At 57.7% G+C, this 27,761-nt stretch overlaps 1 protein-coding gene across 6 annotated transcripts; it reads left to right on the plus strand.

The window, feature by feature from the left end:
- On the plus strand, window positions 1–27,753 carry EPHA2 (EPH receptor A2). Of its 6 annotated transcripts, none has more exons than XM_082344055.1 (17): window positions 12–418; window positions 5,095–5,162; window positions 6,916–7,585; window positions 15,871–16,026; window positions 16,132–16,464; window positions 17,001–17,116; window positions 17,588–17,741; window positions 18,223–18,322; window positions 18,806–18,861; window positions 19,108–19,233; window positions 19,329–19,514; window positions 19,608–19,747; window positions 19,847–20,056; window positions 20,261–20,410; window positions 21,161–21,354; window positions 21,958–22,113; window positions 26,802–27,753. In XM_082344055.1, the coding sequence occupies exons 1-17, from the start codon at window positions 334–336 to the stop codon at window positions 26,905–26,907; spliced, it is 3,006 nt and encodes a 1,001-aa protein (XP_082200181.1). In that variant the 5' UTR covers window positions 12–333; the 3' UTR covers window positions 26,908–27,753. The 6 variants fall into 6 exon arrangements, with proteins under 6 accessions (XP_082200185.1, XP_082200184.1, XP_082200183.1 ...); XM_082344056.1 differs by having other exon boundaries at window positions 18–418; window positions 19,686–19,747; XM_082344059.1 differs by lacking the exons at window positions 21,958–22,113; window positions 26,802–27,753 and adding an exon at window positions 21,727–21,948 and having other exon boundaries at window positions 1–418.
- Window positions 27,754–27,761: the final 8 nt, after the last annotated feature.

Genomic DNA, 27,761 nt, shown 5'->3' on the forward strand with positions numbered 1-27,761 from the left:
TTGCACTGGCGCTTGGAGGCGCTCAAACTTGGAAGGACCTGGGGGGCGCCAGCGAGTCCAGCGGGCCCAAAGAGCCCCTCCAAACCCCTCGGGACTTCCCTTCCCTTCTCGCCGGGTGCCAGCCCGGCCCCTTTAAAGACATTCCTGAGGGCGTGGCTTCGTTGACGTCAGCGCGGGGCATGAATGAACAGGAGCCGGTTCTCACTCAACTTCCATTAAGCACTCGGGGCAGAAGTTACGCGCAGGCGGCAGGAGGGAGACGGACATCGAGGCCTGCGCGCGGGCGTGCGGGAGCCGGGCACGGAGAATCGGGCTGAGAGCGAGGAGCGCGGCATGGAGCGTCTGGCACCCCGCGCCTGCCTCGCCCTCCTGTGGGGCTGCCTGCTGGCCGCGGCTGCCGCGGCGCAGGGCAAGGAAGGTGAGTGTGCGCGCCGGCGGCCACCCGGCCCGACCCAGCCGCGGCGGCCGGACCCCCGGACCCCCGCTCCTCCCGGAGCCAGGCGCTCCTGGACGCGCGCAACTTTGGAAACTGACCTGGCGCCGCCCAGTCCCGGAGTGCTGAGGTCGGGAGGACTTGCTGGCTGCGATCGGGATGAATCTGGGACCCCCCCCCCCCACCGGGGGTTATAGGGGCTCCGGGGACTAAGAGGTTGGGGCCCGGGCGCGCGGGGTTCAGAGGCCGCAGAGAAGGGGACCCGGAACTCTACTCAATGCTCTGTGGTGACCTAAATGGAAGGAAATGTAAAAAAGAGGGGCTATATGAACCTATAACCGATTCACTTTGCTGTACAGCAGAAACTAACACAACATTGTAAAGCAACTATACTCCAATAAAAATTTAAAAAAAGAAAGAAAGAAAGAAAAGGAGGACTCAGGGCGGCCACACGGTTGCAGCCAGGGTGGCGGTTTCAGGAACGCGTCCCGGTGGGGGCTCGGGGTCCCTGGGAGAATGGGCTACCTGGGGGCCTTTCCGCCGGCTCAGCTTCACGGTGAATTCGCTAAGCTGCTTGCCCCGATTTTGTGGAGAAGGCGTTTCTGTGGAGGCCCCTCATTTTGGGGAGGGGTCTCTTCGACAGGCGAGGAGACAGACCCCTGCAGAAGCCCCAGCTCCCTGAGATTTTCTCCACGCCCCCTTATGCCTCCAGTCGGGCAGGAGAGCTTGGGGGGAGTTTCGGGCCAAGCTGTCCACGCACAGCCTTCCTTCCTTCCCTCCCCGCACTCCCAGGCTCGGGGGGCAGGCTCGGGGCCGCGAGCGTGGACAGGAAGTCCCAAAGTCAAGCGTTCTGAGCAAGGGGTGACTCAGAACGAGGAAATGCGGCAGGTGGGGGCGCGGCCTCCCAAGGTGTGGAGCCGTCACCCCAGGGCCACCAGGGAGTCCGGGCACCCGGGGGTGGGGGACTGCATCACCCACCCCCGCCCCGGCGCTCCCGCTGCCGCGCTGGGCGAGGGGCCGCGGACTTTGCCCTGGGCGGGGCGGGTGGTGGGTGGGGACGTTGCCCCTCGGCTAGGGTCGCGGAGAGGATGGGGGCTCTTGCCCTTGGCCGAGGACCTTCCTGTCCACCCAGCCGAGGCCGGTTTCAGTTTACGACTGAGAACGAGTTTTGCCCGCTCTCCGGGGCCGAGGGAGGTTTCCGCAGGCTCCACCAGGGGGAAGTGCGGAGGAAGCCCTGGCCCGGTGAGAAGTTTCCTTGAGGCTTGCCTTCCTTTTCCGCCTCCCAAACTGGGGTTGGAGGTTTTGCTGTTCCAAGTTGGGAGGAAAAGAGGCCAGAGCTGGAACTCTTGGAGGGTGGAGGCGGGGATGGCATCCTGTCACCGTCCCTGAATCACTCAGGGTTTCTAGTCCCAATGTGCTGGAGGAGTGGGCGGCAGGGATTTCTGTGATCCTCAATACCTGCCCCCCCCCACCCCCCCGCTTTTCGTCCTCCCCCTTCCTGGGGGATTGCGGTTGGAGAGAACGGGAGAGACAGCTGGATTCACTACAGGCCTTTCTTGAAGGCTGCCCGTGGCGGGTGGGGGGATTAGGCAGGAGGGATGCTACTGGGCGATTGTTGTGCTGCAGGCTTGTCCTTGTGCCCCTCTGCCGAGCCCTCCCCAGCCTAGATGACTAGTGCCCCCCCATGGAACGGGGGAGGAAAAGGACCGGGGAACATTCTTCCTTAGGCTTCAAGAGTCCCTGTGAAGGACTCCCTAAGGAGGTGTGCCTGTAGTGGGGGGGTGGGGGAGTGATGGCCCAGCTGCCGGGATTCTGGCTGGATGTGCTGGATCTGCCTGGGGCTGGGTTTCGGGGTGCAGAGACGCAAGTCCCTTCAACCCTTCACCCAGGCTGCTCTTCGCTTCCCTTCTCCTTCCCCGTGAGTGGAGGAGCCAGGCTGCCTTGGGAGACCCAGATGGAGCCTGTTAAATTCTCAGCAGCCACTGAATCTGTCCTCCTTTTACAAATGGGGAAACAGGGAGGCCCAAGCCCTCCCTCAGTAGGGCCCTCTGTATAGGGAGGGTTAGATCTGAGCATCTGGCTTCTTGGGCTGCCAGAGCCCAGGGCCGCCGCACCCGGTTGTGTGGTGTGTTTTTCTGAGAAGTGAGAATAGCTGGGCAGGGGTGCAGGGCTTGCTGACTTGAGGTGCAGCTGGGAGGTGGGCTGGAGAGCACTCAGGAGGCCTGGAAAGTCCTTGGCTTCTTGATTCCGTAAGAGCCCAATGTGCCCTCTGTCCCCTTCCCTTTTTCTTCTTCATTCTTCCCCCTCCCCGCCCCCCAGCCCCCTGCCTCCCTGCTTCTTTAGGAATTAGCTGGTCTTGGTTCAGTAGGGATGGGGGGAGCAGGGAGGTGACACTAGGGGAGAGGGTGGTCGCACTGCCTTTGAGTAAAGAGCCCTAAAATAATATGGACCCAGAAGGATGACATTTATGATGGAACTTCAGACTGAGAAGGAGGTTTTCCTGGGGGTGGGAGGAGGGACGGGGGGCTCCTGGATGAGCCCTGCTTAACCCAGGCTTCTCAGTGAAGCCTTTGGGGCCAGCCGAGGGGCTGTTGGCCCCCGCCCCTTCCAGGGGAGCAGGAGCCTCAGACCCTGGAAGCCGCACCCGTGCGTCAGGGTGGAGGGACCCGGGCTGGGCGCCTGTTCCTGGTGATCGGTTCTAGGGAATTTCCCTGGGAGGGGGCTCCTTCCTGTGTGAAGGCTTCTTTTCTTCTCCGATGAGCCCTGTGATATTTCTAGAGCCAGGTCTGGGTCTGGAAGGGCAACGAGCTCTGGCAGGGGTGGTGGGGGTCCCTCCGTGCCAGGTTAACCCTTCAGAGCCTAGGAGCCATGAGCCCCCTTCCCCAGGGGCGCAGACTGCAGCTTCCCACCCCTCTAAGGAAGGGGGATGTGCAGGACCTTGAGGAACACTCACCTTTGTCCGCCTACATACCCAGCTGGAGCCAGGAGCCCCCAGATTCCTTCCTGTGTAGCCAGAACATTCCATTTGCTAGTGGGGTTAGTGAGTTTTCCAAGCCTGAGCCTTGGGCATGTCCGAACAAATCCCTGCCCCTACCCACCCCCCAGCCACCCTCCCCTGTCCCCTCAGCCTTGGGGCCGGTGCCACATCGGATTTCCTCTCCCTGTCTGGGCTGTGAGGCCCTTCCTAGAGAGACTTGGCCCGGGTCAGCAGCGGTCAGGTGGCAGTGCTTCATCCCCAGGCCTGGGGGCCTTCAGCCCAGGGGAGCAGGGCAGTCTGTCCTCAGGAAAGGGTTTCTCAGACTCTACTCAGGCCCCTCTCCCCCTCCCCTCCCCATCTCTCTAAATTGGGCCCATCTCTGCCTGCCCGGGATTCCACCCTTAGAGTCATTCTTCCAGGCCTAGGCCTTGAGGAATGCACCTTCTTGAGGCCGTATTCCTCATGCTCCAGAGTCCAAAGGAAGTAAGGACTTGGTCCCTTCCCCCCTCCACCTTAGGGTTTTACTCTCAGAATCCAGGGACCTTGTGTAGGGTTCATGCCTCAGTTTCTCCAATCTCGTTATCCTCCAGGGAGGGTAGCTTCTATTGGCAGCTACCTGGACCTTACTTGGAAATGGAGGAGGGGGCCATAATGGGGTCTTGGGTCTTGGGTCTTGGCTGTAGCCCCTGAGCCTGGCAGAACCGGGGGTGGACCAGTGGGAGGTGTCCAAGGGGAGGGCTGGGTCTAGGGAAGCCCCTGGCAATGTGTCCTTCCCTCAGGCTCCAGATGCCTCTCTGGGGATAGTGTGGTCCTGGCACCTGGTTCCTCTGGGCCTGGAAGTCCCCTTTAAGGGTTTCCATCCCCGGTCCCCTAGCACCCCTGGCAGGGCAGTGGCCAGGGTGTGAGGGACGGGGGCAGCGGGAGCGATTTTCCCAGGGAGGGGACCTCGCCAGCTGTGTGTATCTTTGGGTCCCTCCTAAAGGCCCCTATGGGTTCAGGGCTTTATCCTGCCGGCTCTGTGGCTTTTGTGGTGGGAAGATGGGTTTCCAGACACCCCCCACCGATCCTGCTCCCCTCCCTGGAGCTGTTCCCACCTGTGAACAGCTCTCTCCTCTTGGAGGGCCGTGAGACATGCGTGTACATACGTGTGCTGCATAGGCATGTGCTACGTGGCCTGGGCGGGGCTGAGGGTGTTTTGTGCTGTGTGTGTGTGGAGGGGACGTGGCAGGAGCGGACCAGAGTGCCTCCAAGGCCCACGTGCATGTGAAGTGCTGTGGAGGGGCCCCGTTTCAGGAAGCAGATGGGGCAGCGTGGTGTCACTTAATAGCCCTGCTCACCCCAGCTCTCTACCCAGCTGTTGTTCCCCTGCTGGGCCGAGCTCTGTCCTGCTCTGCCCAGCTGGGGGCTGCTGAGGGGGCGGCGTGGCCTGGGAGACATGAGGCCTCACCCAACCTGCTCTGTGACTTTGACTAGGTCCCATCCCTTGCCTGGAGCTCTGCTTCCCTGTTTCTGGAGAGACGGGTCTCTTGGACATGGTGACCCTGTGTGGTGGGGTCTCTCTCTGAGGGCTGAGGAAGCCTTCAAGGCTTCTTGGGATTCCTGGGGGACTCTCACCTTTTCCACCATGGCCTGACCCCTGAAGATACCCGCAAGCTCACCCAGTGCCCTCTCTCATCTCTTCCAGTCGTCCTGTTGGACTTTGCTGCAGCTAAAGGGGAACTCGGCTGGCTCACACACCCATATGGCAAAGGGGTAAGCCTTCAGGGTGCGGGTGTGGGCATGAGGAAGCTGAGACCCAGGGAGGATGGGGCCTGGCCCAGATCAAACAGCTCAGCCAGGGTTCAAACTCAGGTTCCTGCTTCTCACACCAACTGGGCAGGCTGGGGTTGGAAGGTGGGGAAGGGGTCCGAGAGGTGGAAAGAGCTGGGGAGACAGCTGAAGGCCCTAGCAGAGCAGGACCCTTGCTTGGATGCCCCAGAAGGCTGATGGTCAAGAGGGATCCCCTCTCGCTCCCTTCATTCCCCTCTTGGGTGGGAAGGGGTTAAAGGCTCCCCCTGCCTTTGAGGTCCCAGCCCAGGAAGTGAGGGGTGAGGAAGAGACAGGGAATGTGGGCTCCCAGGTCCCCACAGCCCCGGGAAACCAGATCAGGTTCCTTCCTGCTGGGCCCTCTCCCTGCTCCTCCAGCTGTTGTTTCCCTTTCCTGCTCGGGGTTGAGTTTGTTTTGCCTCCTTCCCACCCAAGTTCATTCCCTCCCCCTCCCTCTGCCCTGCCCTGCTGTGACCTGGACTGGTGGGCAAGACCCCAGGGTCCTCTCCCTGGCTTTGCCTGTGCCTACCGTGTGGCCTTGGGGAGGATACTGCTGCTCTCTGGGCCTCAGTTTTCCCCTTGTTGAATTTGTTCTGGGGCCTTAGCTGGGGAGAGCGGTGTCTCCAGGGGGATAGCTGGGGACAGTTTCTATTGCTGGCCAGATCTGCGGAGTCAGGCACTAGTCCCTGGTCACCTTAGCTCCGAGGAGGCCTGGAGTCCACTCTAGTGGATTTCCAGGATCCTGGAATGTTCAGCTGGGAGAGAACACAGATCACCTAATGCAACCAGTCATTATATAGAGTGGGAAACTGAGGCCCAAGGGCATCTGAGGCCCGTGTGACACAATGCAGCCCAGGTCTTTTTCCTTGGCCCCTTCTGGTTTTTTCATTCATTTGCTCATTCATTCAACAAATACTTTCCTGAGTACCTACTCCATTTCAGGTAGGCCCTGGGGATACAGAAATGAACTAGATGCAGTCTCTGCCCTAAGGAGCTCAGAATCTCGTGTGGGAGCCAGATGTAGTTGTCACCACTTAGGTGCTAAGATAACAGAGACTGTGGGAGCCAGGGGGAAGCACTTGCTCCAATCTTGGCCCAACCTGGGAAGTCTTCCTGGAGGAGGCTGAGCAATGTTCTGAGGAGTGATGGGGGATCATCCATTGTTTCTGACTTAACCTCTTCCCCGCTACTCACACACATCTACACAGTGAATTATAATGATAATAATAATAGGGATAATAATGATAATGATACCCGCTGCCTTGTATGACTGTCACCCACACCAGGCAATGTGCTCAGCATTCGATAGACATTCTGTCATTTATCTTCACAGCAGTTCTGTGAGGTAGTTCTTGCCCCCATTGTACAATGGGGACTTTGAGGCTCAGAGCATTTAAGTGATCTGCCTGAGGTCACATGGGACCCCCAGCCTCCACCCTCAGCCCACTGTCTAATATACAGGTTCAGCACTGCAACACTGGGGTCAGGGACACCAGGGGGTCAGATCCAGCTCAGCCACTTGTAGTGTGTGACGGTGACTTGAAACCCCTCCCTGGGCCTCAGTTTCCTTCCCTGTAGAATGAGGACAGCAGGAGCCATAGAGCAGCCTCCTGATGCCCAGCTCTGCCACCTGGGCAATGCCTCTGGGCCTCAGTTTCCCCCAGGCACCTGCCCACACTAACCTGTCGGCCCCGTGCAGTGGGACCTCATGCAGAACATCATGGACGACATGCCCATCTACATGTACTCCGTGTGCAACGTGGTGGCCGGCGACCAGGACAACTGGCTCCGTACCAACTGGGTATACCGCGGTGAGGCTGAGCGCATCTTCATCGAGCTCAAGTTCACCGTGCGTGACTGCAATAGCTTCCCTGGGGGCGCCAGCTCCTGCAAGGAAACCTTCAACCTCTACTACGCCGAGTCTGACGTGGACTATGGCACCAACTTCCAGAAGCGCCAGTTCACCAAGATTGACACTATCGCGCCCGACGAGATCACGGTCAGCAGCGACTTCGAAGCACGCCACGTGAAGCTGAACGTGGAGGAACGCTCCGTGGGGCCGCTCAGCCGCAAGGGCTTCTACCTGGCCTTTCAGGACATTGGTGCCTGCGTGGCGCTGCTCTCTGTCCGCGTCTACTACAAGAAGTGTCCCGAGAAGCTGCAGGGCTTGGCCCACTTCCCCGAGACCATCGCGGGCTCTGACGCGCCCTCCCTGGCCACCGTGCCTGGCACCTGCATGGACCACGCTGTAGTGCCGCCCGGGGGTGAAGAACCCCGCATGCACTGTGCAGTGGATGGCGAATGGCTGGTGCCCATCGGCGAGTGCCTGTGCCAAGCAGGCTACGAGAAGGTGGAGGACGCCTGCCAGGGTGAGTGACGGCGCTGGGGTGGCAGAGAAAGGGGGTACTGGGGTGGAGGCTGTGGTCCGGGATCTGGTCTCAGCTCTGGGATGTGGGGATCTTCGTAAGGTTGTCCCTGCTCAGACATGGAGTGGTTCTGTTAGTGAAAATCTCGGAGGCTTCCTGGCCTTATGATTGGATTCACTCATTCACCGAGAAGGAATACATTGAGAAACAGTATGGAGGTTATGAGTGAAGACTCTTGGAAAGAATACCTGGGTTCAAATCCCAGGTCTACATTTAGCTGTGTGACTTTAAGCCAGTCCCTTAACCTCTCTGTGCCCGGGTTTCCTCATCTGTAAAATGGAGATGAACATAGCGCCCATCTTGTAGGGCTGTTATGATAATCAAATGACTTAATACTTGTAAAGTTCTTAGGTCAGTGTCTGACACATAAGCGTTTTTTTTTTGTTATTTTTGATTCATCCCACAAGTATATCTTGAGTATCTATTATATACCAGCACTGTGGGCACATAGCACAGTCCCAGGAGCTAGTACCATCTCTGTTAACTCCCTGTGTGACTTTAAGCAAGTCACTTAACCTCTCTGGGTCTCAGGCTCCTCTTTTGTACATGGAAGTGAGTGAATTGAACCCAGGATTCGCATCCCCTGGCTGCACATGACAGTCACCTGGGGAGCTTTTTGAAAAATGCCTTCGTGAAGGGGATACTCAGGATCTGCCCTCCCTACCTGACCCTCCCCAGGGCCATAGCCTCAGATCCTCCCATTGGGGCTTCTACTGATGACAGACTGAGCCCAGAGAGGGGGCCAATTAAATCAGACTCTCTCTGGGAACAGGGCCTGGGCATTAGTGAGCTCACACTGGGAGGCTGTGGCTTGGCCCGGCCAGGACCTGTGACAGCGGAAAGCTCTAGAGCAACGTGGAGTTTTTCAATGGGTGACTTTTTCTGGAAATGGCTGTGGGGCAGGGCATTTTTGAAATGTAGGCTGACCTTTGGAAAGCCAGCTCATCCCCTCTCTCTGGGAGCTTCTTTGCTGAGATAAGCAGGGTGTTGAGAAATTGGGGGGTTAGGCCCTATAGCTATACATACCGACTGAGTGACCTTCAGTAAATCTCTCTTCATCTCTGGCCTCAGGCTTCTTGTCCGTAAGACAAGAAGTTCAACTATACTAGCAGACTGTATACTTGGTTTTTAGCCATGGATCCTGCAACCCGTGAAAGGGTTTCAGGTGTTGGAGGAGCCTGAAGCCCTTTCTCATGGGCTCCACTTGCCTCTTAAAACAAATCCTCAGAACCCTGCTTAACACAGTCTGCAAACCCCTGAATGAGACGTCCCCTCAGAGCCTTTCTGTGCCTGTGGTGCAGTCTCTGCTCTGGCCCTTCCCACCATCCTGTTGTCCTCCCAGCTCTCCTCTGCTCTTCGGGCGGCCCCTGCTTTAGGGGACCTCAAGTGCACACTCCCAGTTTCAGACAATGACTGGGGGGGTTGCGAGGGAGCCCAGTGGGTTGAGCAGACTCCTCCCACATGACATCCTCACACAGGAATGCAGGGGTGGGGGGTGAGGGGCAGCTGAAAACTTTCCACAGGCTGGTGATTCAGGCCCTGCAGAGATAAGTGGACAGTTGAGGTTGGGGAGGGGTGTCTCTCTCCAGGAAGGGGGGCAGGCTTCCCTCCCCAGGAAGTGGGGGGTCAGGGCCTCGCAGGCTTTGTTTGTGAAGAGTTGAGCCACCCCAGGGTAGGGAGGACGGTTTCCAGGAGCGAAATCTTTGACTTTGCTTGTGAGACCCTCTCCACTGCCGGCCACCTGTTGCCTTGGTTTTTCCTCCTTAGGATCCCTCTCCCAAAATTCCCTTCAACGTGGTTTAGGGACCCTCTGTGTGGTTGGGAACCCCCAGCCTGGCTACTCTTTATCTCTCCAGACCTTCCCCAGCACACCTGACTGGGATGCCAGTGGAGATAATAACAGTAATTCCCGTAGAAAAGTGCTCTTCAAAAAAAAAAAAAAGAAAAGAAAGAAAAGAAAAGAAAAGTGCTCTTCCAGGGCAGGCACAAGCTCGGCAAGCGCTTTATCTGGCTGTTCCTGCTGAATCTGCACCACCTTTCGTGAGAGGCAGGGACTGTTATCAGTCCCACTTAACAGACAGGAAACTGAGGCTCAGAGAGGTGAAGAGACTTGCCTGGAGTCACACAGCTAAGATTTAGTTGCATCAGGATTGAATCTAGGCGATGCAGCAGCGTCCAAGCTGGAGGATGGGTCAGGAAACGGGGCGGGAAATGACCAGTTCCTTTGGAATCCCTGACTCAGCTCCTGGCCCTGGGACAGACTCTCAGGGCAGGCCTGGGATGGTGGGTCCTGGCGCAGGATGTGAGGTGGTTGAGGGGCTCTTACTGAGCATGTTAAGGGAGAAATGGAGAGAGATTCAGGGTCTGCCCCCCCCTCCCCCCGCCTCACCCTCCACGGGGCCATGGACCCAGATTCTCCCATTGTGGCTTTTATTGATGACAAACCAAGCCCAGAGAGCGTGCTGGGCAGGCCAAGGTCACCCAGCACCTGGTCCAGGTTATTCCCAGCATTTGTTTCTCCTGAGAGTTCTTTCCCCAGGAAGCTCGCAGCTCAAGAAAGGGTTAAATGGACAACGGAAGAGAGGCACCTCCCAGGTGCTGTGCGGACAGGTGGGCACGCTGCCCAGAGAGCTCTTGTGAGCTATGTCAGGAATGAGCCAGCTTCCCTCCAGCTCCGCCCCCCCCCTCCCTCCCCAGGCCTGCCTAGGGGACAGTGGAGTCACTCAGGCTGACCATCATCTCCCCTGGGGCGGCTTTGTCTCCCTGTTTGTCTCTGCTTCCTGTGCTGGCATCGGCAGCTGAGCTGGTGGGGCCCCGGCTAGCGCCTCAGCCGTGGGGACTGCCGGCCAGGTGAGCAGGTGGCCAGCGGCTTTGGCCAGAGGCTCAACCCAGCAGCTGGGAGGCCAGAGCTGGAGGTGGGGCTGCAGGGTCAGGAATTCCCTCCTTGGAGGCTCCTGCTCCCTCCAGGGGCTCAGCCCCTCGCTCCTGCAGCTTCTCTGTCTCCCCCAGTTCATGGACACCTCATCCCACGCTGAGCATTTCCCAAGCGAGGTTTCCTTCTGTCTTCACAAACAACCCAGAGAACCTGAGGACTTTATCCTCATTTTACAGATGAGGAAACTGAGGCCCAGAAAAAGGAAACAGTGACCAAAAGAGCTGGGGCCTGGCATGGGGAGAGCTGTCCCCAGGTGCCCCTGGCATATATCTTTCTACCCACAAGCTGTGTGACCTTGGTGAGTCCCCTCTGGGCCTCATTCTCCCCACCTGTAAAATGGGTAGGTTGGAGCCTTGCTGACTTAGCGATCAGAGCCTACCTCCTGTGACTTTCTGCCGTGGTTCCTTTTGAGAACCTGGGTTGCTCTGGCAAGCTGCAGACTGGGTGACCTCATTGTGTGTGCAAGGAGCCGGGGCCTAGTGCTGGCATCCTGAGTGGCCCAGGCCTCTCCCAGGGTCCAGAGTTGAAGAGGAGGAGCTGGTTGAGGTGGTCCTTAGGCAGGGTGTCCCTGAGCCATGGCAGGGGCTGTTGGCAGTCGGGACAGGGCTGATCCCCAGGCGGGGAACTATGAGCTGTGACTCTTGGGCTTGTCCCCTCCCTGGGGAGTGCCACCGGGCCTTATTTCTGTGGAGTTTCCTCTGGCCTGAATTGGGGGTTGGGGGTGGCAGCTCCCACCTCTGTGCCCGGCTCACCCTGCCCTCAGCTCACACTGGGGGCAAATTCAGACGCTGGCAGCTCCATGGGGCGGCCCCTCCCTCCCTCACTGAGGTGAGTGAGTCCCCAGAACGGAAGGAAGGAGGCAGGGAAAGCAAACAGAAGATAAAAGGCTGGTGGTAGGGAGACAGCGGGAAGCAGAGGCTGTGCTTATCACAGCTTGGTCGAGGAATGCGCACAAAGATAATTCCCCAGGGTGTGTGGGAAAAGGGCAAGGTGCTAGCAGCAACTGGGCCACTGGGACAACTGCTTCCGTGGGGGCAACAGGGCCTGCTGGGGACTGAGAAGCTGCCGGGGTCTGGAGTTATCAGTTCCCCTCATTTGCAGGGTCAGTAAGTTACGGGGTCGCCTTTTGCTGCCCGTCAGGGCACCTGACAAAGTCCAGGCTTCGCATCCTTGGGCTGAGGGGGTGCATGTGGTCGTCAGCTGGTCATGGCTTGGGGAGGTGACTGGCTGCAGGGAATTGTCACTGCGACCTCTTGACCCTGTGACCTCGCCACCGCCAGCCCGGGAGGCCTTGGGGGAGGGGCTCTGCCAGGGGCTGGATTTGCATCATGCCAGAGGGTGTATGTCCCTGAGTCACACCCCATGCTGCCACCTGAGGGGCGGGCATCGGGAACTGGAAAAGCTGGGGTGCAGCCCTGGGTGCAGCCACCATGCCCCAGTTCCCCTGCTCGGAGTGGCCCGGGCCTGCCAGGCGACCGGGGTCAGAGGAGTCCTCCACAGGTGTGTCAGAGTCAGCCTCCAGTGCCAGGCAGGTGGTGTGCTGGTGCACCATCCCCGCAGGGTCTCCCTGGGGACTGAAACGCCGCTCATTTCTGTGGCCCTAGAGCTCGTGTTTAATGAGCACGTGGGTTTTGTCTTTACTCACATATTCATTCATCCATCCAGTCAGCAAACACTAGCTGAGCACCTACTGCATGCCAGACCCTGTGCTGGGGCATGGGACACAGATAATTCTTGCTCCCCACGAGCTGCCAGTCTCATAGAGGATCCTAATATGTGCAAAAATCATTTCCAATGAAGCATGAAAGCCAGGCTGTGAATTCCCCTGGAGCAGAAACAGTGTTTATCTTGCCATGGTCTCCCAGCACCCAGCACTGTGCCAGACACGTAGGAAACGCTCAATTTCTATTTGGTAAACATAAGATTGAGTAATAGATGCCCTAATGGTTAGAAGGGGACCAGAAATTGGGCAGTCTGGGAGGGCTGCGTAGAAGAGCTCAAGCTGGGTATTGAAGGATGCATAGGAGTTTGCTGGTTGGCGAAGGGACCATGGGTATTTTGTGTATGTGAGTATGTTTGAGAATGTGTGAACACCAAAAGTGTGACCCCTGTCCCTACTTGCCTGCCCAGCATGCCAGGAAATCCAACCACGCTAAGTCAGGAAGACACAGGGGCCTGCTGGTGTCAGACACATGCTCTCTGGGGCCCCTGAGCATGGGCACACTCTGGCAGGGCCCTGGGAAGGCCCCTTGAAATTCTGTGGTTGGAGGAGGGGGCACCACATTCTCGTCAGGCAAGTACATGCCTTGTTGGTGCTGCCTCTCCACTGTAATATCTGGCACATCCGCAGCGGAAATCTCTCCAAATTCCCTCTTTCCTGCCGGCAGCAGGCGGGCCACCCCCGGGCTCTGGGACCAAAGAATGGAACCCGCCTCTTCCCCCACTTCCACCTCTTGGCATAGGGCTGGAGGCTGGGGAGCAACCACGTGGTGGGGAGTGGAGACATTGTGGGTTTTGCAGGTGGCTAAAACCTTGTGGGGGCTCGTGGTCCCTCCTGAGCCTGAGAGCCTGAGCGGGGAAGATGTGATCGTGTTCTAGGGGCCCCTGAGCACCCCTACTCAGTGGGGCCTGGACCACCTGGAGCCAGCACTTAGCCAGAGTGTAAGCCCCTTGGGCGGACAAGTCAGGGCATTTGGGGGAATTGAGATCCCAGGATAAACATAGCCCAGCTTTCTGAAGTCTCATTTTTACTCGAAGATTTGGGGGAGGAGAGAGCTATTTTTGTATTGTAACAGATAAGTTATGAGGAGGAATGCAAAATACACATGGATTTCTTAAATACAATAGGAGACTTGAAAGACCTTTGGGCCTTGAAGGAGGCCACGTTGGCGGCCCCAACAAACCTCCACCCACCCCCCCGGGCTTGATTCTAGTCTTTTCTCCCCATAGGACATAAATGTGCCCAGTATGAGAAGACGTATGTTAAGAGGTGGCACAGCCCCTCGCCCCGCCCCCCAGCTGCTCTGAAATTAGTCTTGGGATTTTCTGGCTGTTGAAGCGGGTCAGACCTCCTCTCCTCTCTCTTCGGGCTTGTTTCAGAACATTGATTTCTCTTTGCTCCAAACTGAAATGTTTGTGAGAAAGGGGGGAGGTTCGAGTTCAGGCATCCTGGGTTTAGGTTTTGGGTTCGTGTCTTAGGAGCTTGTTGACCTTGGCCAAGTTCTTTTGCCTCTCTGAGCATCCATTTCCTCACCTCCAAAGTGGAATGAATGATAACAGTGCCTAGTATAACAGACTTATTGTGAGGACTAAATGAATGTCAAGTGCGTGGCCCAGGAACTGCACACAGCAACTGCTGAATCAGTGGTTGCTGTTTGTAACTGGGGCTTCAGGCTCTGCACAGAGCAGGAGTTGGGTCCCAGGTCCCTTCTGTCCTGGACAAGCCCCCTTCCCTGCAGCATGTGCCTGAGCTCTTTCAGGGCCTGTGCTGACATTCTGAAGTGGCAGGACAGGCAGAGGAGGTGAGAGAGACTTCTGGGATGGTCCCCCTGGGGCCTCCAGCAAGCAGTCATTAACGGGAAGTCACTATCCAAGACCTTAGGAACTGGGTGTCCTTTGAGTCCTGTCCCTTGACTCCCCACCTCTGCTGGCATAGAGGACTAAAGGAGGGAGGCCGTCCACAAGTTTTTCTTGATAGCGTAGATCTGACTGTGCCATTATTCTCTACATCAAACCTTCAGCGGCTCTCACTGCCCCCAGGCTAAAGTCCTTGACCTGGCATTAAAGACCTTCCTCAATCTGGTCCCTGGAGATGGCTCAGCTTTATTGCCTGCCGCTCCCCTGATTTCCGACCACAAAGGCACTCATACTTCCTGTGTTAGTCTTGCTCTTTCTCACCCCCAACTCCTCCTCCCAGTATTTCTGCCCTGCTGAACTCCTACTCGGCCTCTAAACCCCAGCTGAAATAGCTCCTCTATGACTCCACAAACCTCTAGCCAAGGTTGTCTCTACCCCCTGAGCCCTTTGCCCACCCCTTTATTTATTTATTTATTTTACCTTTTTATTTTCTATTGGAGTATAGCCGATTAACAGTGTTGTGATAGTTTCAGGTGCACAGCAAAGCGACTCAGCCATATGTATACATGTATCCATTCTCCCCCAGACTCCCCTCCCATCCAGGCTGCCACATAACATTGAGCAGAGTTCCCTGTGCTATACAGTAGGTCCTTGTTGCGCACCCCTTTATGGTGGACATTGTCACGTGCTCCTGCTCCCAGAGGTCAGGGGCTTTGTCTCATCTCGAGGTCCATGCACTGGGCTGGACGCAGAGTTGAGGATCAGTGTTTGATGAACGTGACACTGAGGCTGGAGGTATCTCAGGACCCTCTCCAGAGTAAGCTGAGGGCGGGAACGATAATTGTAGGGTTGGGTAAGGGGTCCCTGGGTGACCCCACCCCATCTTGGCCACTTCAGCAGCTGCCCAGTCCCTGGACAGCCCTGCACAGTGTCTGGGTAGCTTCCTGTCTGTGGGACCAGGAAAGGGCTTGGGGCAGGGGCAGGATAGGGTGGTGGGAGGAAGGAGCCTCTGGAATCAGGTGTCTGAGCCCCGCCCGGCCTGGCCAGGACAGGACCTGCCACCGGGGGAGGGAGAGCTGCTTCCTGGCCGCCCTTGTGAGTGGCGGAAATGACTGGGTCCCTGAAAGCAGGTCCAGAGAAAATGCTGGGGGCCTGGCCTTTCCTGCCTCCTGGTCAGCCAGCCCCGGAACAGGAAAGCGGTCAGGTCCCAGGGTGGGGGGAACACCTGCAGAGGTGGCATCCTGATGCCCCTGTCTGATCTGTCAGTCAGCAAACACAAATGGCGAAGAAGAAGCAGACACTGCCCTGGGCAGCTCGCAGTTCAGGCGGGGACCTGCCAGGCTGGTCCGCACAGACTAAAGGAGATAAGGCAGGTGGGCAGCATGCTCTGTCCAATGCTGAGCCGTCTGTGAGATAGGATTCTTAGGAAGCTGGAAGGTGAGATGTGGGCCTTGAATGCCAGGCTCAGGGGCATGGAGCTTCTTGCAAGAGCCACTGGGGAGGGCTGCAAAGGTTTGGAGCAGGAGGGCAAGGCACTTCGTGGGTGCCTGGCCTGAGCTATGTGCTTAGCACGCATTTTCTCATCCCAAGACATTTTACCAATGACAAAACAGGCCCATAGAGGTTTAGTGACTTGCCAGGGGTCCCAGGGCCAGGGAGTGAAAAGTCGCTGGGGGTGAGAACAGGCTGAGCTGACGTCTGTCCCTGTGCCTGCCAGCCTGCTCGCCGGGGTTCTTCAAGTCCGAGGCATCCGAGAGCCCCTGTCTGGAGTGCCCCCAACACACCCTGCCATCCTCCGAGGGGGCCACCGCCTGCGAGTGTGAGGAAGGCTACTTCCGGGCCCCGCAGGACCCACTGTCACTGCCCTGCACACGTGAGTCTCACAGCGGGTCAAGGAGGGGTGACAGAGCTGGGCGTGGTGATGTTGACATGTCCAGGCCTACCGGGATCCGAGCTCTGACCTCTGCCCTCTGCACAGGCCCGCCCTCCGCCCCGCACTACCTCACGGCTGTGGGCATGGGCGCCAAAGTGGAGCTGCGCTGGACGCCCCCCCAGGACAACGGGGGCCGCGAGGACATCACCTACAGTGTCACCTGCGAGCAGTGCTGGCCCGAGTCAGGCGAGTGCGGGCCCTGCGAGGCCAGCGTGAGCTACTCGGAGCCACCGCACGGGCTGACCCGCACCAGCGTGACAGTCAGTGACCTGGAGCCCCACATGAACTACACCTTTGCCGTAGAGGCCCGCAACGGCGTCTCGGACCTGGTGACCAGCCGTAGCTTCCTCACTGCCAGCGTCAGCATCAACCAGACAGGTGAGGGCCCAGGGGTGGCAGCTGTACCCTTGGGGCCCGCCCAGGTGGGGCTTCATGAGGATGGCCACTCAGGGTTTGGCTAGGTTCAGAGAGAGACAGCAGCAAGTGGTTAAAGGCACAGTCCCTGTAATCACTTCCAAGCTCTGTGACTGTGGGCAGGTTACTTAACCTCTCTGAGCCCCAGTTACCTCACCTGTAAAATGGGCGTTCTAGGGCTTTTGAGAGATTTAATAAACTCTTGTATATAAGGCTCTTAGAACAGTGCCTGGTCCATAGAGAGGTTATAGCAAGAGTCAGATATTGTTTTGTTTTTATTATTTATGCACTCATAAGTACGCACAGGGTACCCCCGATGTGCCAGCCTGTGGTGGGGCCCAGCCTGGGGCTTTGTGCTCTGGAGCTGGAAGTTGAGAATCCCAGGTCGGGATCTAAGGAGCCTGGGCTGTGGATGGGAATGCGTCTGGGCGCATCCCCACTACTCCGCTTCCCCCGCGTGGCTTTTCACACCCCTCACCTCCCCCCACCGTCCTGCCCAGAGCCCCCCAAGGTGAAGCTGGAGGACCGCAGCACCACCTCGCTGAGCGTCTCTTGGAGCATCCCTCCACCACAGCAGAGCCGCGTGTGGAAGTACGAGGTCACCTACCGCAAGAAGGTAACTCTCAAAGGGTTGGGGCTGTCCCCGCTGGGCTTCGAGCAGAGGACCAGCTGGTCACATAGACGCTCACTGCACAACACAGCCATCTGAAGAAGCGCTGTTCTGCAGATGAGGAAACTGGGGTCTGGGGTCTTCCTGAGAGTTGCCTCTCCCAGGCCAGCCCAGCAGAGATTTGTGGGAAAGAAGACATAGTGTTCTGGAATCCCCAGAAGAGATAGTCTTGGGTGGTGGGGAGCCAGGTCTTGGGGATCAGACAGACCTGGGTTTGAGTCCTGGGTCACGCATTTGCTGGTTATGACCTGGAGTGAGTCGCTTCACTTCTCTGAACCTCAGCTTCCTCCTCTGTAAGGAGAGCATCGAGGTTGCTAACGTAGCTTGTCACCTTGCTAAGCTGGGGTTGCTCTCTGGTGGGCTAAGCTGATGGCCCTGCCCTCACTGTCTGTCCCTCCACCCGCCAAACACCCACAGGGGGACTCCAACAGCTACAACGTGCGCCGCACTGAAGGCTTCTCCGTGACCCTGGATGACCTGGCTCCGGACACCATCTACCTGGTCCAGGTGCAGGCGCTGACGCAGGAGGGCCAGGGTGCTGGCAGCAAGGTGCACGAGTTCCAGACGCTGTGTGAGTCGGGCACCAGGGTGTGGGCCAGGCCAGAGTCCTGAAACAACCGGGACATCGTGGGCAGAGGGAATGGCTCAAAGAACTTAGAAGTGTCCCCTTCCTGGTCGGCCAGGGCCTAGGACAGCCCAGTGTGGGTCGGCCCCAAGTCTGGGGAGGGGGCAGAATTGAGGGCTGGGGGTGTGGGAACCAGCTGTGTATCCAGGGCAGTGTTGTGAGAAAGAAGGACGTGGGCTCTGGTATCGGTGGGCCCAGTTCAAATCCTGCATCGTGGAGAGAGTCCCGCACACCTGAGACTACCTGCTGTATTCCCTGGGGAAGCCCTCTCATTTGCCATCTATGAAATGGGAATAAATATCCTCATGGACCATCACTAGTAAAGGCACCCGGCAGGTGTCTTGGGGCCCTAATATACAACCGGGGGTGTTACCATGATTTGAAGTGTGGGGGGCTCCCTTGTCATCTGCTGGTCTCTCCCTGGCAGCCACGGAAGGATCTAGCAACATGGCAGTGATTGGTGGCGTGGCCGTTGGTGTGGTCTTGCTTCTGGTGCTGGCAGGAATTGGCTTCTTCATCCACCGCAGGTTCGTTGGAGCCTACGCCCCGGCTCCCCAAGGGCTTAGGTGGGACACAGGGGCGGGAACCTCAGTGTCCTGTATGGGAGATGGGGCTGATAGGAATCTAGTCCCTGCCTCCCGGGGGGCTGTAAAGATGTAATGATCTGTAAAGGGCTCAGCACAGCACCTGCGAGGCTCAGGGCATGGTGGTCATTATGACAGTGCGTCCACACTTCCTCGGGACACGCGGGCAGGAAGCTCTGGGGAGCTCTAATGAGGAGAGCCTTCATTACAGCCACTTAAGGGGCCATTACGGGGTGTAGATCCCAAGGAGTGAGGCCGGCTTGCTCATTTCCTCTCCCCCTGGCCTTCCCCATGCCCTCTGCCTGCCTCAGCAGAGGGCTGAGCACACCAGGCCCGCACGCCGGACCAGAGTCGGGTCAGGAAGCTCCCCGGCTGGGGCGGGTCACTGACCTCCCTGCGTGTTTGGTTTCCCATGGGGTCTCTCAGGAGGAAGAGCCTGCGGACGCGCCAGTCCTCGGAAGACGTTTACTTTTCCAAGTCAGGTGAGATGCAGCACCGCCTCCGTGCCTGGCCTGCTGTCCCCACGGGCCTCCCCAGCTCTGTGGTAGAGATGGGGGCAGCCAGGGCACACCCTGGGTGCCCTCGGGCAGCTCAGAGGGCTGAGCCAGAAGCTCCTGAGGCGTCCGGACTGTTGCCTACTCCCCCTCCCCCTCCTCCAAGGCAGCCCCTCGTAGGGACCCCTCCCCTCCCCAAACTGTCTATGACCCTGCCCTTCCTTCCCCTCCCAGAACAACTGAAACCCCTGAAGACATACGTGGACCCACACACATACGAGGACCCCAACCAGGCTGTGCTCAAGTTCACCACCGAGATCCATCCGTCCTGTGTCACACGGCAGAAGGTGATCGGAGCAGGTGAGGTTAAGCGCTGGCCGAGGGGCCCGGTACGGGTTGGGAGCACCCGACGCCCGGGCTGACTGCGGTGTGTCTCCCACGTCGCCCGCCTGCAGGAGAGTTTGGGGAGGTGTACAAGGGCACGCTGAAGATGTCGGGCAAGAAGGAGGTACCCGTGGCCATCAAGACGCTGAAAGCCGGCTACACAGAGAAGCAGCGGGTGGACTTTCTCAGCGAGGCCAGCATCATGGGCCAGTTCAGCCACCACAACATCATCCGCCTGGAGGGCGTTGTCTCCAAGTGTGAGGCCCGGCTCCAGAGTGGGGTGTGGGGGACCCACGCGGGGAATGGGGGGGACTGCCCCCCGGGGCCTCTGATAGAGCCTCTGTTCATAGATGTGCCCACCCCAGCCCCGCCTGTGCCTCTTCCCTCCACCCATGGCCATCCCCTCACACCTGTGCTCACCCCTGCAGACAAGCCCATGATGATCATCACCGAATACATGGAGAATGGGGCTCTGGACAAGTTCCTTCGGGTGAGGACGTGGGCCGGGTGGGCCGGGATCTGTGGCCGGCGCCTAGGGGCCCTGGTGGGCACGGGGCTGGCTGGCAGCTGAGGGCCTGTGCTCTGGCAGGAGAAGGATGGCGAGTTCAGCGTGCTGCAGCTGGTGGGCATGCTGCGGGGCATCGCGGCCGGCATGAAGTACCTGGCCAACATGAACTACGTCCACCGCGACCTGGCTGCCCGCAACATCCTCGTCAACTGCAACCTGGTCTGCAAGGTGTCTGACTTCGGCCTGTCCCGTGTGCTGGAGGACGACCCCGAGGCCACCTACACCACCAGTGTAAGGGCTGGGGCGGCTGTCACCTGGGATGGGGGCCTCAAGGTGAAGCAGCCTTCGCTCTGCTCCGGGGTCCTCTCCCCTACACACCTGGGGCGTGGGCCTCAGGAGGCAAGAATGCCTCTGGGGAGCATGGAGGAAGGGCCCTGACTGCGATCGTCCTGGGGGTGGCCTAAGGGACAGTAGTGACTGGCCAGGTCTCCTCAGGGTGGCAAGATCCCGATCCGCTGGACGGCTCCAGAGGCCATCTCCTACCGCAAGTTCACCTCTGCCAGCGACGTGTGGAGCTATGGCATCGTCATGTGGGAGGTGATGACCTACGGCGAGCGGCCCTACTGGGAGCTGTCGAACCACGAGGTAGGCCCCCTCGCCCTGCCCAGCCCCATCCGGATTTGAACTGAAACCCTTTACTCATTCTCGAACCCCAGGGGCTAGGCAGAGAAGAGTTTTGGGGGCTAATCTTCATCTGGTACAGCCCTTCATTGGTTCGTTCAGTGAATGTTTATTGAGGACCTACCATGTGTCAGGCCTTGTGCTAAGCTTCAGACCCGGTCCCTGCTTACACTCAGCGGAAGGACAAGGAAAGAAGTAGTGGGTGTGGGGGAAGTGTGTGCGTGCATGCATGTGTGTATCTGTGTGTGTGTGTGTGTTTGTGTGTGTGTGTGTGTGTGCGCACAAGTGCCTGGTGCCTCATGCAGCCCGGAGGCCTGGAAGGCTTCCCAGAGGAGGCCACATCTCAGCTAGGACTAAGGCACAATAAAGCAGCAGCCGGGTGAAGCCATGGAGGGGGAAGAGCGCTCTGGCTGAAGGGAGCAGAGCGTATAGGCGCCCAGAGACCTCAGGGAGGCTGGTAGCAGGGCACAGAGCATGGCTGCTGCCCGGGGCACCCTGTGAGGGAACGAAGTCAGGAGACCCTTCCTCCTCTGGAGACACCCTCTTAGCACTCGTCCTTTGTGTAGCGCTGAAGGTTGTGTGTCGTGCTCAAGGAAGGGGGCCCAACCCCTCTGTTTCGGGGGCTCCCCTTCTCTCCTCTGCCAACGCCTGTGTATGGGGGAGTTTGGGGGCTGTGAAGGCACCCCTGACCATCCTGCTCGCCCCCTCCCCCAGGTGATGAAGGCCATTAATGATGGCTTCCGGCTTCCCACACCCATGGACTGCCCCTCCGCCATCTACCAGCTCATGATGCAGTGCTGGCAGCAGGAGCGCGCCCGCCGCCCCAAGTTCGCCGACATTGTCAGCATCCTGGACAAGCTCATCCGAGCCCCCGAATCCCTCAAGACCCTGGCTGACTTTGACCCCCGGTGGGTTCCATACCCTCTGTCCAGGGTGGCCCTCAGTTTTACTCCTGAGCCACTTCAGCGTAATGGACAGCCAGGGGTGGTGGGCAAGGGGCTCAGAAGTTACACGTGGGCTTTACTTAGAGTGGACCGGCTTGGCTCAGGTGGCACTAACGGAACCAATCAGCATATACGGTAAACGTGCCAGCGCGGCACTCAGCGCTTAACGTGTTTTAACTCATTTAAACAACTTAGGAGTTGGGTCCTGTAATCATCCCCCGTTTGTAGATGAGGAAACAGACGTAGGGCAATTAAGTGTCTTATGTGCCGGCAAGTGGCCAGGCTGGGTCTGTGACTCTGAAAACCTGACTCTCTTAACATTTGGTTATTTTGTAGTAACTGGTGGTGGTATCGTCAGTAGAAGCAGAGGGGCAGCAGGAGCTATAAACACTGAGTGCTCCCGACACATCAGGCAGACTCCCGGAAGCCTACCTGACTTGGCTGCCCCGTTGCCCAGATGAGGAAACCGAGGCACAGGGCAGCTGAGTGAATTGCCGGGGTTAGGGAGCAGCATCATGGGCTAGGTGCTGCAGCCCCTCACTCGCGGGCCGGTATCTCCTGTTTCAGGGTGTCCATCCGGCTGCCCAGCACCAGCGGCTCAGAGGGTGTGCCCTTCCGCACGGTGTCCGAGTGGCTGGAATCCATCAAGATGCAGCAGTACACTGAGCACTTCCTGGCGGCCGGCTACACGGCCATCGAGAAGGTGGTGCAGATGACCAACGAGTGAGTCTGCGCTCAGGTCCCACCCGCGCCTGCCCTCTCCCGCCTCCTGCCTCCCCAGGCTGCCTCTGGCTCCACCACCCATCTGCTCTTCTCTCTACCTTCCCAACGCTCCCCTCTCTTCTCTTTCTCTCTCCTTCTCTTCTGGGGAGAGTGGCTTTGCAGGAAGGGCAGAACCAGGCTGGCAGCCAGCAATTCTGGTCACTTACTCGTGGCTCCGTCCTCTTCCTACATCTTTTTTCCACAGTGAGAAAATAATAGTAATTGTGATCATAACCGTAGCATTTATCGTGGGGCTGTGCCAGCTCTGTGCCTAAGCACTTTGAACCAGCCCTTGTGATAACTTGGCAGGTGGTTCCCGTCAGTAGTCCCACTGGGTGGGTCAGAAACAGTACAGCCCAGGGTCCATGGCCATTTGGGGGATTCCAGCCCTGGTCAGTCAGGGTCCAGAGCTCAGGGACCATGGAGGTCATTAGTGGAGAAACGGAGGCTCAGAGAGGTTACATGGCTTACTCCAGGTCACACAGTTTGTAGCTGAGAGAAGAAAGGCTTCACTTCACAGCCATCACCTGGTTGAATTCCCTATTTGCCTTGTGAATAGGTGCTATTATTACTTCCCTATTTAAGTAGGGAAACTGAGGCTGAAAGGTTACATAGGTTGCCCGAGGTCACACAGCCAGTTAGGGGCAGCGTTCCTCTCCAGGATGCTGAGAAGAAGTGGGCAGAGCCCTTGGACTTTCCTGGCTGATGCCGAGGAGAGAGGGCACCAGGCCAGCCCATCCCAGGCACCTCTCCCCGTGTGGTTGACTCAGCCCTGCGGTCCAGCTTGGCAAGAAGTGCCAGTTACCCCTTGCCCTGGCCCTGGGTTCTGCCTTTTGTCAGGCTGCCCCATGGGAGCTCTTCTCTCCTCCCAGCTCCAGCATCAGGGACCCTTCCCGGCATGGCCTTGGCATGGACACCTCCTCCCACCCCAGGAGGGAGAAGACATTAGCCTCTTAGCCTTTTGTGCTTCTAAAAATACTGTTAGTTCCCAATAGCCCAGCTTGTGTAAGGTCCAAGGTCATGGTGGGAATGAGCCTTGGGGCTGAGAGGTTTTGGGAATCACATGGGAAGGGATGACCCAGGCGTCCCACAGTTCTGGGTCACAGTTCTGGGATTTGGGCCTGTGTCTGAACGTTCTCCAAGGCCTCTGAAAACTGCTCAACTGGGCTTCTGACCTGCTGCTCAAGGCCTCTCAGACCAGGCCCCGGCCTGTCCCAGGGGAAGGCCAGGATGAAAGTCAGGCAGGGACAGAGCTGACCAGAGGGCGGCCCGGAAATGTGGAGAGAAGAGACGGGCCCCAGGGTATCTTTTGTTTCCAGCCAACTGCAGGGTCCAAAGCTTGGGCTCTGCAGTCACACCTGGGTTCGAGTCCCACACTGGCCACTCCCTAGCCGGTGGTTTTGGTCAAATTAGCTTCCATCTTTGAGCCTTGGTTTCTGTTTCCCCGTTGTGGGGATTGCATGGGTGTAATACAGATGATATGCCTGGTACACAGTAAGGGCTTAACCCACGTCGCTGTTCCCTTTTCCTCCATGCCCTTGCTTTCCACCCATAGCCCGTGGGCAAATACCAGGGTTCCTCGGCTCCCTCCTCTAACCTGGGAACCTGGAACAGCCCCCTTTGCCCCTCCAGGAGCTCCCACCGAGGACAGTACAGTTTCTCTTCTGGGTGAGCAGAGCTGAGGGCACGGAGAAGTGCATACAGGAAACACATGTTCGTAGAAGCTTCCCGAAATAGCCCGGGGTGCTCCTCGGCCAATTCCTTTCCCACGAGCAGGAGCAGGGACAGGGCTGTCTTGGATCGGTGGAGGGTGTGTGTGCTGTGTTTTGAAAAGGCCTGCATAAAGGCAGGAAGTCATTCCACGCTGCTTCTCCTCCCATCAGCTCCACTGGTGCTCAGATCTGGGGCCTGTGTGACTCACGCCACTGCCTCCTTCATTATTTCAATTAAATGAAAGAAAGGGGGGTCTCAAAGTGCTTTTTCACCCCGAGAGTTGTGTCTACACATGCTGTGGATCCCAGCGCGAGGCTCTGAGCCGCTCTCAGGATTCAGCCCTTCTGGGATGGGGTCTGGGTTTCGGCTTCAATGCCCTTACCCCCGCCTTTGCCTCCCTGCTTCCTTTGCCCCCTCCCAGGGGGCTGGCTGCTCGGTTCCCTGTGGTCCCACAGTGGCCACCTTTTCTCGTCTTGAGCATTCACCGTGTTATTTTGGAGTCACTTGAGTTTCTAGCTAGAGTAGTGAGTGGTTCTAAATGTGTTTCGAGGAGCTAATGAAAGCAGTGGATGTTACACCTCAGAAAAATACCCAGTCCAACAAAAGGCCCGTCCAGAGTGCGAGGCTGTGGCGTACAGCGTCCTGAGAGGGCATGGGGACACCGGCTGATAGGTCTTCTGGTCTCCGAGTGCCCTCAGCACAGGCTTGGCTCTGATGGGATGTTTGCTGAGAGGATGAATGATCGGGCCACCTCTCCCTCCACTCTCCTTGCGCCAAGGGCCAGCGCACTGTCCGTGCTCACCGGGGAGGTTGTGGCCTTTGAATTCCCTCAGGCCGGGGCTGGCCTTGCGCGTGCTCAGGAAGAAGGTGGCCTCAGTCATGTGCTTCCCCACCCCTATGATGGGAGTTGATCCAAGGAAGTGACTGCCCTGGATCTCCGAGTGAGGAACTGAGGCTGGGGCAGGAACAGACTTGCAAGAGGCCGCAGGCATTGGCCGGTCTGGGAGCCTCATCCTGTGTGTGTCTCTGCTTAGAGTTAGGAAATGAGGCAGGGAAGGTTTGGGGGGCTTTGTGTTGGAAGAGAATGGGGCTGGGGCAAGTGGCTTAGAAGCATCTAATCAGAGCCTCCTATTTTACGTATAAAGAAACTGTGGCCCAAAGACAGGACAGGACCCACCCGAGGCTCTGGTGGAATCCAGGACTAGAATTCGGCCTCCTGCCTCCCAGCCCAGGACTTTTGCTCCTAGATGGACCTCAGAAGCACCCTCAGTTCCCGCCCTGTCAAGTTAACTTCACCAACCTGGGAGAGGGGCCCCAGGCAGCCTGGGCAATGGCTCAGTCGCCACTAAAGTATTCATTCATTCATTCATTCATTCAGCAGACACTCCTTGAGGGCCTACTGTTTACCAGGCCTATCCTGGACCTTGGGAGGGGCTGGGGGTGAGGGGATGAGCCTGGTGCACTAGGCCCGGCCGTTGCTCTGCTATAGCTAACATAACCCACTGGTCCTTAAACCATACATCAGGGTCTTTGGGATCTGATCAAATGCAGACTCCCTGCCCCACCTTCAGAACTTCAAAGTCAGTGAGTCTGGAGTTGGGCCCAGGATCCTGCCTTTTCAGTAAGTGCCTCCTTCCCTTCTGGTCCGAATACTTATCTGGGAGCCACACTTAGAGACCTACAGGTATGGGGAAAACAGGGCTTCTTTTCCAACACCCTCAACTGTATAGGTTAGAAATGGCACTGTAGTGTTAGGTTAGGAAGTTCTCCCAGATGTCTGACTTCTGGCCTTCCTGCTTCAATCCCTGAGTCACCCTCCCACACACCTGCTCTTCTGTGCTCAGCACTTCTCCAGGGACTCCCAGAGCCTGTGGGAAAGTCATGTCTCCGGAATTGCAAATAGGAGCTTGCACCATATAATTAGCTCCCTTTATAGCCAGGAGAGGGCCCATAAAAACCTGGGTGTTTTCATGGGTTTGGGCTGGTGGACGAGGATGGTGAAAGAGGAAACTCCCAGAGTAAGCAGTAAGGTCTGCTCCAGGGCTCCTGGAGTGTTAGTGGTTTTACAAGGGGATGGAGGGGCATGGAAAGGAGGGGCAGGGAAGGGCTATGGGCTCCTGGGTGGTGTGTCTTTCTATCTGGTACTAATGCCGCCTTACCCCTCTGCCACCAGTATCCGGGATCTCCCACTTTCCAGTTAGGCACTGTTATCCCATTTTACAGGTGAGGAAATTGAGGTCCGTAAAGGGAAAACCCCTACCTCAGGGTAACCTAGTCACTGGATCTGGTCACCTGAAAGCCCCTCCTATTAGAGACCAGCAGAACTTTAACCTCTGATGGCCCCTCAGCAAGGATTTCCTGAGTCCTTCCTCCGTTATGAGAACTTGGAGGGAGTGGAGGTGAAATAAGGTGATGGCTGTGAAGAGACCTTGGGCAGAGAGCTTTGAGCGACACCCCCAGAGGGTCCCTGGCATCTGGTGATGGCATCAGTGCTGCCTGGGGAGGAGCCTTACCTGGGGACAGACCCCAGGGTGGGGGAGGGAAGCCTTTGTTCACAGCTGGCTTGATTCAGCTCCTCCACCTCTTAGCCTGGGTCACTTTGGGCAAGTCACTTCACCTCTTTGAGCCTCAGTTTTCTAGTCTGCAAAATGGGGGCAAAAACAGCACCTACCATAGAGATTTGGTGCAGATTTGATTTAAAAAAAAAAACAAAGCTGCTCGCATTCAGCACTTCAATCATTTTCCAAATTTTGTCGGTGTCGGCAGGCTTTCAGGATAAAGATCCTCTCATCAGACCTCTGCCTTACGGGCTCTCTGCCCCCCAGGTGCCCAAGGCGCCCTCCCCGGTCCCTCCTCTCCCCCCTCACCGCCCTCCCATGGCTGCCCACCTCTCCAGAGCAAGCCCCTCACTCTCCTTCTCTCCCTCCCCCACACAGCGACATCAAGAGGATCGGGGTGCGGCTGCCCGGCCACCAGAAGCGCATTGCCTACAGCCTGCTGGGCCTCAAGGACCAGGTGAACACAGTGGGGATCCCCATCTGAGCCCTGACAGACCTCGTGACCCCCTCAGCTAAGAATACTTGAAGAAACAGACTGGCTTCCCTGCCAGCTCCATGCTGGGCCACTAGGGACCTTATTTATTTCTAGTCGTTCTTTATTGATGCCACCCTGAGGGCTCTGCTGGGGGGTCTTGGACGATACCTTGGCCTGAGCTGAGGAGACGCTCAGGGACCTTGGGCAGGGGGGCCTCTTCACCTACAAAGGACAGACAGCCAAGCACTTAGCAGTCACCATCGTGTTCCCAGCATCCCCTGGGGCAGGAGCCCCGCCAAGGCCTTTGGACACACACGTGGGACATTGCTAAACTGACCTCCCCTTCGCCGTCTCAGGAGGTGGGGCGGTCAGCCTGCAGCGGTCACAGGAGCAGGGTACCTCACGAGAAGAGGACAAACAGCAAAGTCCGCTGGGCAAGACCCACAGTGGTTCTCCCGTCCCTCTAGTGCCTTCCTCAGCCCCCCAGGCCCCATCCTCAGCCCCCACGGGCCAAACTCTTGCTTCCTCGGGGCCCTCACAGGATGCTTGGTTGTGTGGAGGGTTTTTTTTTTTTTTTAAATATATATTTTGTACTTTGTGGAGAGAATGTGTGTGTGACGGAGGCCCGGCTAGGACTGGGGACAGACAACGGCCTGTGTCAGACATTCCCAGGCTGGGGGCTGGCCCATCCGGCCTCTCACCCCTTTAGACAACATTTTCTACTCTGTCAGTATTAATGATTTTGTTCTGTTGGGTATTTTTTTTCGAACCTTAATTTATTATTATTTTTTTTATATTTATTGTTAGGAAATGACTTATTTCTGCTCTGAAATAAAGTTGCAGATTGTTCAAACAGTGGGGTT

This window comes from Balaenoptera borealis (assembly GCF_965194805.1).
Source record: "Balaenoptera borealis genome assembly, chromosome: 1".
In the NCBI taxonomy this organism is placed as follows: domain Eukaryota; kingdom Metazoa; phylum Chordata; class Mammalia; order Artiodactyla; family Balaenopteridae; genus Balaenoptera; species Balaenoptera borealis.